The 9,903-nt window shown below is 40.0% G+C and overlaps 1 protein-coding gene across 1 annotated transcript; it reads left to right on the top strand.

The window, feature by feature from the left end:
- Positions 1-1,875: 1,875 nt before the first annotated feature.
- LOC148156001 (small conductance calcium-activated potassium channel protein 3-like) lies at positions 1,876-4,800 on the top strand. The gene is made up of 2 exons (XM_088010983.1): positions 1,876-2,709; positions 3,044-4,800. Exons 1-2 carry the CDS (start codon positions 1,900-1,902, stop codon positions 3,149-3,151), a joined length of 918 nt encoding a protein of 305 aa, XP_087867109.1. The 5' UTR covers positions 1,876-1,899; the 3' UTR covers positions 3,152-4,800.
- The last annotated feature ends 5,103 nt before the right edge of the window (positions 4,801-9,903 follow it).

Genomic DNA, 9,903 nt, shown 5'->3' with positions numbered 1-9,903 from the left:
AGAGGCGTGGATGATTTGAGTTCGGGCTTTTTTTTTATGTCTCACCAGCTACTCAATCGCGGGTAGTTGGCTGTAATTCCTTGGGGGGATGTAACTCTCCTGCTCCATAATAACACAGCCACCAGTGGTCCCATCAGTCTCTGGCTGAACACACAAACTCTGGTCATATGTGCTCCATACGGACCGACCCTGTCACAGCGCCCTGTGAGCAGAATTAAATCATAGTTTTAAGGTATGTGCAATGAATTGCACATATTTTTTTTTACGTTTATTCCACCATCTTCAGTGTTTTATTGAGGCTCTATGTAATAGATAAACACTTTGGTGTTGTAGCAAAAGGAGCCATCGTCATCTGCAATTGCAAATATTTTATTCCATTTGTGTATCTTTTTGTCTGTCTCTCTTTGCAAAATAGCTCAAATTCAGCTGGATTGGATGAAGAATCTATGTGAACATGAACTCCTCTCCACATACGATCAACTGGATTTAAATCCGGATTTCATCTGGGCCATTCTAGCCCACTTTGATGCAAAAGCATTCCTTGTCTTCAAGGACTGCTTCGTATTTGGTTCTCTCCATCTTTCCATCAGGATTCCCACAGCATGATGCTGACGCCACCAAGTATGCACCCTTCATGAAACATTACTCTTTAAAATTACATTTTACTGCAGATGCGGCAGAAAATCATTTGACTTTTGTTCCCACCGCCTTTACATGCAGAAACTTTCATTATTTTTTTTGTGTATTTTTTTTATTTATTTATTTATTTATTTATTTATTTATTTATTTTACAGAATAGCGAGGCAGCCAGATCCAACATCTTCTTTGCTTAAGCCAGGACAGGACACACAAAAGCAATATGGGATTGGACTAACAAACTTATTAACCTGTTTAATGACACCAGAGTAACCTGGGGCTAACTACTGCATCACAGTGCACATATTTCTTTTTTTGTAAAAGATCAAAACGTTTATCTTTTTTTTTCCTGCTTCAACTTCATGACTTAAATCTTAATTAAATACAGATTACAGATATGTGTGTAAATGCTTTAGAAGACATGGAAATGTTAATTGAATATGAATAATGAATAATTTTGTGTCCGTATTCAATGTGTTTGCTGTATTTAAAGCAGAATTGCCCAAGTTCAGCCCTATCCAAGTCCAAAGCTGCTGTCCTGCCACCCATCCTCTCTCCAGCTGAATCAAATGAATGGCTTGTCACCTAACTTCTGCAGAGTTGAACGACTACTGATGAATATCAGCCTTTTAGCTCAGGCTTCTTGGTGAAGGGATGCATCTAAGAGTTGCAGGATAATAGCTCTCCAGGGCTGGGGAAGCCCTGATTTAAAGCAAATAAATAAATGTGCAGAGGACGTAAAGGAACGCTTAGCTTATGTGTGGCTATGAAGAGATATTTTGGGTGTAATAATAATAATAATAATAATAATAATAATAATAATAATAATAATAATAATAATAATAATAATAATAATAATAAAATAGGTTTTTATTAATAAAAATAAATGTAATGGTATATTTAAAAATAATTTGAATAAAACTGAATACGCCGAAAATTTTAACCCTTTTCGTGCCGCAATTGTCTTGTTAAATCGATCTGCACTGATAGTTTGTACTGATATCGATAATATCAGGCAGAACTTGACGTTCCAACCTTCTTCGTGACGTCGAAACAGTTGTTTTGGTCCCCCGCCCGCCCTTTCCTGCCCCCACCTCCCTTCCTGCCCCCCCTCTGCCCAATCGGAGGTCCATCTCTCACATTCTACCGGAGCCGAAATGGATCTGCTCATGCAGCGGCTCCGTCCTCCTGTGAGGAGGACCATAACGCCCTTTGTCGGGTGCTCTGTGGCTCCTGACCGCTGCTGTGATCGGCAGCACTGACATGGAAACCCCCTTCCAGCTGCACAACGACTTCTTCCCAGAGCAGCAGCAGCAGCTCCAACACTGTAAGTACCAGCACTATTACTGCGGACCGGAGCAGCAGCAGCAGCGCATCGGCAGGCAGCACGACCAATGCTGCACCTGCAATAGCTGCACCACCTGTGATGCGAGAAAAAGCCTCGTCTTTCGCGGGACGTCGCCGACCACTGTGGGAACTTTGAGGACACCTTCCGAGACGTCTTCGAGGCAGGGCTGCCAGCACAGCACCGCCTGCGACTTCACACCTTCTAGTCATGGTAGTTCAACCAGACATCATCATCCTCACCACCAACATCATCATCAGCAACAGCAGCAGCAGCAGTATCGGCAGCGGGGCAGCCAGGGGAGCAGCCACAAAGACAGCAACTCCTACAATGAAATAGCCATGAGCAGCTGCAGATACAACGGCGGCGTCATGCGGCCGCTGAGCAACTTGAGCTCGTCCCGCAGAAACATACACGAGTTCGATTCCGAGTCCCAGCCTCTGCAGCCCATCTCCGCCGCAGATGCGTCGGACACTCTAGTATCCAAGCCGGAGAACAATTCAGCCACGCTGATGCCTTACGCATCGGGGGACGGAGGGGCAGGCTGCGGCCACAGCACCGGCAAATCGGGGAAAAAGAAGAACCAGAACATTGGGGAGAAGCTGGGGCACCGGCGGGCCTTGTTTGAGAAAAGGAAGCGTCTCAGTGACTATGCTTTAATCTTTGGGATGTTTGGGATCGTTGTTATGGTTATAGAGACTGAACTCTCATGGGGAGCCTATGGCAAGGTGCGTATTTACTCAAACTTCACGTCCCGCTTGGGCGACTTAGTCACTGCTCTGCTCTGTCACTGTGGATGCAACTCGTATATTTTAAACAACTTCTTCCAAAAGTGTGGAAGAAAAGTCTGCGTAGTGCAGCGTCCCAACAGATACATGCCGATTGGCCCTCTGCTGCCCAACCATAAAAGAGAACACTAATGATTATGATTAAAAAAAAAACTGCTAAGTCCTGGCTAGTTGCAATGGTGTAAAAAGCACTTACTATATATATTTTTAAATTGTTCATGTATTGTCATCATGTTTAGTCTTGTTTGGCTTTCGTGTTTTCACTCTTTTGCAGGAATCCCTGTATTCATTAGCTCTAAAATGCCTGATAAGCCTTTCTACAATCATTCTCCTGGGGCTGATTATCATTTACCATGCGAGAGAGATACAGGTAATGTCCTAAGTTGTTTTCTTCATTCTCCTGTATACCATTTTATTTTAATTTATTTATATTTTTTGTGGTTTTAGCAAAGAGATCAACTTCTGGACACTGTGTATGATGCTGAGGTGTATGATCTCTGTTGTGCTGCACTTTTAGGTGTAATTCCAGTTGTGGTTTTTGATATGGGTGATAGCGGTCACTGCCCAGGGCGTCATCCCATCAGGGGGTGACAGAGTCTTTTTTTTTCACCCAAAGCATGTTTTTTATTGCTTGCTTTTATATCAGTGGGGAGATGGGAAGAAGGATTGTGACATTCACACCATCAATGCTAATACAATACAGATCTATGTGTTTTACATGTTTAGAAATGCTTTATTCTGACAACACAGTTACCGTCCTCAGAGTGTCACATACAGTAAATCCTGTCCATTTTTTGGTCTAGATTTTGGCTGCAGTGTTTCTTTCTCTCAGCTTGCCAGACAACCTTTAAATCTCAGAGGAAAACGTAAAACAACAACATCTCTTACCATTTACATGTTATTGCACGTAGCGGTGCTCGAAGAGGAAACACATCATTTTCTCATCTTTCTCCGCTTGAATGCAGTGATAATGTTTGGTCTAGCCTTCACTGGGTTCACCTTTAGCCTCCAGCCTCTTTGGTAAGATGAAAGTGTTTTTATACAAAACCTCAGACTGCTAAGAATCTATGGTATCCTACAAAATGTTGCAGCAAATTTTTGAACTTTTTCAGAGATTGATTCGTTCACAAAATGACAGAAAATAGAAAAGATTTGAGGAAATGACACTCACATTTTTATGTCATTTGGCAAAGACAAATAACACCCAGTGGTGTTTATGTTATGTCTTTTGCCATTTTTGTACTTTTTTCACTTTTATTGCTACTAAAGTTATTAAATGTGGTTGGTCTTTGCAACTTCATTCATTCATAATTGCTGTTAGCACAGATTTTCTTAGAATATCATGATTCAATTTTAGAATATTTTAATCAAGCTAACTACAAATATATTTTCTCAAACATCTAGCAGCAAATAACTTGTTCAGCAGCAGAATAAATACTAAGAAAACTGTTCCTATGAAGCAGAAATCAGTACGACTAAAGTTTTAATTTGCTCTGATTAGTTGTTTAATTAAAACATTGTTTTTAAATATGATTAGCTGTGGGGGTTTTTGTTGTTGTTTTTTAAATTTTACTAAAGATTCTCAAACTATTATAAAGCAAATTATTTCTCAAAAAAGTCAAGTGTTAGTTTTAGAGATTCAATGATTTTGTGTTAATATTTCCAACTTTTTTGATGTTTTGAAACAGATCAACTTTCAAGACGCTCATGACAATTAGATGATTGAATTTTTAATTTTGCACACATTAAACCTCCCTAACAATGGTGAAAGTTTATCCTTTTTACATATAAATGGTAAATGGCTTCTACTTGAATTATACTTTTTTTTTTTTTAATCAAATCCAAGATCTCATAAGTACTTTACACCAAGATATGTTGTTCATACAGTAGCTACAGTGGAGCCACTGGCTCAGACTGACAGAAGCCAGGCTGCCACCACCAGCATGTAAATATATGGACGGAGCAGTAGAACTTGTGTAGATCCTCCTGAGCCATTGCCCCAGAGTAAAATGTAAAAAAAAAAAAAAAAAATCCTCACGATGAGTCAGTACTGAGATGCTCTAACATAAGTCTTTTCTAACATTACCTTGGAACAGTGTTGCACTCTGTCTTCCTGTCTTCATTGAGTTCATGCAATTAATTGTGTTATTTTCTGCAGAGCGGATGCGTGCTGCCTGAAAGGTTTCATATATCTGAAGCATACTTTTTTTTTTTTTGATTAAATCAAAAGGAAAACTTCACTTGGAAGGAAATGCGACGTAAGCGGTTCTGCAAACAGCGTCATATTTAATCATGCTAATGCTTCGTCTTATGCATAAACAAAACTGTATATTGTGAAACGCCACAAAAGCTATACGCTGATCCTGCTGGTTTCTGTCCGGTTTACGCTTCCCTGCAATATTTATAGATGCCTTGCACTTTTCTCTCTTTTGCTTGGATGAAAAAGGTTAGCTCTCTTCCTTTCTTTTGATCTAAAGTCACATTATCAGTTGAATGCAACAGCCTCGTTGGTAAATTTAGTACTCACAAATCCCACAGGAGGCTCAATCATCGCGTTGTGGCACTGCTTTCAGCTGTGAATCTTTCTTCATAAAGTATGACAGCAAAGCACCGACATCACTTCCACATTTCGTCTCACTACCTTGGAGTTTCATTTTCCCTGCAGGCAGGTCCAAGTAGATGCTAGAAATTAGAAGGAAAATTTGTCTTGTGTAGAACTTTACAATTTATTTTTACTTCTTTTAAGCTCTCCACATTTAACTTTGATGTGGTGTGAGTTACTACATCCAGAAATATATTAATATTTGAGAAAATATTGTGATAGTTTTGCTTTTGAACCTCAGATTTAAGAGTGTTGCTTTTGGTCCTCCAGTTGACATGTGGTTTTGTTGGATCCTGAGAAGTCCTTAGAGGGATTTATTGGAAAGGTGCTAGTAGAGCATATCTTGTAAAACCAAAGCGAAATCTGTGACCATATTTTCAGCACAATCTCAAGCTTGTTCCCAGTGCAGGTTGGACTCCAGGGCTCTCTCTTGTCTCTGATGCTTTCTGTAATTTTCAGAGTCTGGCTCCCAAGGCCTAGTTTAGTTTGACATGGAAACATCTGTAAATTTCTTGTTTTCAGAAGATGTGGCTCTGCTAGCATCGCCTGGCCATGATTATTGTGGAGTGCTGCAAAAGTTTTTACGTAAGTCAAGTAAAGAAACAGTTCTCAACTTAAAAAAAAAAGATTACAACCATTCAGGTTGTCCGGTCAGTCTTTTTCGAGCAGAACGTCTCTTTGTGACTTGTCGCAATCATTTCTGAAAGAACAGAATATGATCGGTTGGAATCAGCGTCCTCTTTTGGCAGGGTGTTGATCTCCACCAGATTGTGTTTAAGCTGCTGCTTCTCCTCTGTATCAAAAGGAGCCAGCCGATGTGGTTCAGGCGGCCTGTTAATTACTCTTTTTTGGAGGATTTCCATTCAAATCCCATTTAAAGGTGATAATGGGAAAGACCCAGAACTCACTGAAGGGACTTCACATATTTTATGGCTTCAGAATCTCAGGAGATTCCTAGAATAAAATGAAAAGTGTTGCTGGAAAGAGGGACGTCTGGGTTTCCCTCCTGGACACGTTCCTTCTGCAGCTGATTCTCAGAACAGCAGAAAACAATGAATGGATCAATGAAACGTATAGCAATTATCTTGTTATTATTCCACGTATAGTTGAAACTTGATATTTTCTTGCACTATATAAAGGAAACTAACGTTTTTACTGTCTGGCTTTTCTGCTTAAGGATTACCAACATTATTTTCAGTTGCTAAATGCCAGAATAATAAAAGTCAGTTCAAGTTTATTTGTGCAGCACATTTCAGCAACAAGGCATTTCAAATTGCTTTACACCATAAAAACATTGTATAGTCACCAATTATGAAACAGCAATACACGTTACATTTCATCAAAAATCATCAAACATCAAATATAACGATCGATGTTCCAGTTACCATGAATCAAAGGCAACTCTAAACAGGTGGATTTTTAGCTTGTGCACATTAAAATGATTATGCATTCAAACATTTTGATGAACAACCAGATGACATCGAGCAAGGAAAAGTCTGGGTGATGCTTGGGTGCAATTTCCTACCAAAAGCAAAAAAATCTGAAGCCCGTAAGAGTCACATTACTAATGAAGCAAGTCCTGCACAAACATTGACCGAAAGGCCTCTTATAGAGGAAGACCTTACATGTGCAATCCAGATTAAACTGGATATATTTAAAGACGTGTGCTGTGATTTGATTAAACTAATTTGCAGTCTGTTTCCATAATGAGAATCAAACCTGGAGGAAAAAGAGGAATGCTCGTAAGTCTCAGGACACCATTCCACCTGTGAAGAATAGCGCTGTGGCTTCATGTTGTCTGGTTGATTTGCTGCATGAAGGATTGATAGATGTCATCATGAGGAAAGATCATGAAGTGTAATTACTGCAGCATCAACTCTTTGGGCACAAGTGGACGATGACCCTTATGCACATCACCAGATTAGTCGCAAAGCGCCTGAAGTCCAGCGAGGTCAATGTTTTGGAGTGGCAGTCGCAAAACCCTGATCTCTACTCCACAGAATATTCGAAAGCAGATCTGTAGAACCGTCTGAGAGCAAGATGACCTACAAACTGTCTTAGTTACTCCAGTTCTGTCAGGAGGAAACTATTATGAGACGTTTCCTGAAGAAAATCTCTCTCTTTCAGCAGAGAAATAATATCAGAGAGGCAGAAAGAAAAGTTTAAATTGTTTTTTTTTTGGGGTTTTTTTTATACAGCGAATGTAAATATCTGGTTTCAGCTGTGCGTCTAATCGTGAATCCTTTTTTATAAAGACATTTGATTAACTAAATGGAATAATTCAGTTTTTCTCTCAGGAATAAAAATGACACCGAAGCCCTCCTTTCCCCCCTGCTATCTCAGGAACGCTGAAATGCTCATTTTAGCTCAAGAACAAGCTCGTTTTGAGCTGCATTTATTGTCAGCCGATGCATATTTACCCCACAGGAAGGCTCTTCAAACCTCTTTGATCCGAGCTCCTCCGACAGTCACATCAAAAACCAAAGCATGTTTCACAACAGATAGCTCTCCCTTCACAAAGAGAGTGGTTTTTCATGTAGTGACCTAAAAAAGAAGAACGTCGCCGCAATTGTTTGCCACAGAGTCGATTACTGCAGCTCGGTTTTCACCACAAATTCTCGATAACTGTACTCTGGAGATGAATCAGGAAGCATTATCATGTCTTGCTCGCTGCTTCTTGGTTCAGGGTCTTGTAAATGTAAAAGATGATGGGAAGTTCTGTCTCCCAATTCATCGAACCCCACTGGGATGTAACCATCATCCAGTTCCTTTTGCTGTTTAGATCCAGCTCACCGTGTTTGCGCTGCGACTTCCACCACACCAGCTGCTCCTTTCCTTCCTCGCCTCGGGCTCTTTTTGTGGCGGTTCCTGCTACTCTGTCAATACCCGTTTCCTGCAGACTAACATATGTGCTGGCACTCACACTCACATAAGGATACGCGTACACGGATGACTTAATTCCAAATTAGTCTTGATCACGACACACATGTATAGATGTGTGTGTTTCCTTTTCATGCCCTTCAGCCTCCAGTTTCACAGGACGAGAAATGTGGGAAAATCTTTGTTTAAAAATGTGGAATAAAAACCTAAATGTGTAGCTTTTATGTAGTTTTATGGTAGATTTAGTCAACACAGACCTAAATTAAGAGTTTTATTCCGGATTTTGAGTAAATGGAGGACCTTTTAAGTGATTTGACATCAATGGCTGGTTGGAAAACTCAAATGTTTCAACCTGCTAGCTGGTGATTGTAAATAAAGCTGAAGAATTTAGAGGTAGTCTTGTTTCATCCTCTTAAATCCCCTTTCTTAAAATCACCATTAAACAGGGCAACACCATTATTCTCAACAGTTACAGGTTTGAAAGTCTCACATTGACACTTCTCAGTGTTATTCCTGTCAAATAGTTGTTTTTCCCTCATTTGACGGTGTTACATATGTGCTGAAGTCAGCATCCGCCCAACCCCTGACACTCTAAAACTGGCTTCTCTAGGCAGTGATACTGGTTTTCTAGTAGGTTCCAGTTCATGGCAGACTTCAGTCTTGGAGTTTCCTGGGTTGTTTCAGGATCTCCTCACAAATCCTCCTTTAATCTGGGCACAGTTTGTGTCAGATGTTTGAAACTTGGATCCAAAACACATGTCCAAATGGATAAAGCTGGATAACATTACTGCCCTGACCCTTTACTCTATAGACTCTGCTTAAAATTTCAGTCCATGCTAGGAAGCCAACCAATCTGTATTTAACTCTCCTAATTCTGCCAAGAAGAGTTGTCCAAAATTAGCCCAAAACAATGAAAAAACTTTTTTGATGACTGCAACAAAACACGCATTTCTTTGAGGTTCAATTTGCTAAAAGACATTTATCCCATCGTAAGTAGGGAAGAAGGTACCGTATTTTTCGGACTATAGAGCGCGCCTCACTATAAGCCGCACCCACAAAGTCTTTTTTTTAAAAATGGAAATAAGCCGCTGGTATCTTCGCCGCGCTCGGTGAAGATACCAGCCCTGCGTCTCATTCAAGCCGAGTTTACGTGCAGCGACTATCGATCTGTACTGCCAGATCGACAGCCTTCAACTTAAAAGCTGCATCACATGAACTTTTTCGTGTTGTTTCCATGATGAGGGGCTATGAGTTTGAAAACATTTCTCCGTCGTACCCGCTGCTAGCATGTGCTTTTTATAAATGAAAAGCAGCGCTTTCTTCTTTGATTTCCAATTTTGACTTCCAATGATTCACTTCCTGCTAAAGAGCCCCCTGGTGGTTGAAGAAAAATCCACAGAAAAGCCGCCGGGCTACAAGCCACATGGTTCAAAGTGTGGGGTAAAAATAGCGGCTTATCATCTGAAAAATATGGTATTTATATCAATCTGTAGGTATAATTTTGACCCTGTGAGAATTAAAGAAATTCAACAATATATTAACTTTTACATCCTGTTTTTTTCAGAAATAATTTTTATGCAAATTGTTAGTTATATAAACAGTTCACTCTGGGAAAAACATGGTTCAATAGAGCTTTAAACTTTTTACATTAT

Source organism: Poecilia mexicana, unplaced genomic scaffold (assembly GCF_051168715.1).
Source record: "Poecilia mexicana isolate PSO_F unplaced genomic scaffold, ASM5116871v1 scaffold_12, whole genome shotgun sequence".
NCBI lineage: Eukaryota > Metazoa > Chordata > Actinopteri > Cyprinodontiformes > Poeciliidae > Poecilia > Poecilia mexicana.
The sequence above is the reverse complement of the archived record's forward strand: the minus strand, read 5'-3'. Positions and strand labels throughout refer to the sequence as shown.

Coding starts and splice junctions, on each gene's coding strand:
- LOC148156001 (XM_088010983.1), top strand. CDS start 1,900: ATGGAAACCCCCTTCCAGCTGCACAACGACTTCTTCCCAGAGCAGCAG. Junction 2,710..3,043: donor CATGGGGAGCCTATGGCAAG/GTGCGTATTTAC, acceptor ACTCTTTTGCAG/GAATCCCTGTATTCATTAGC.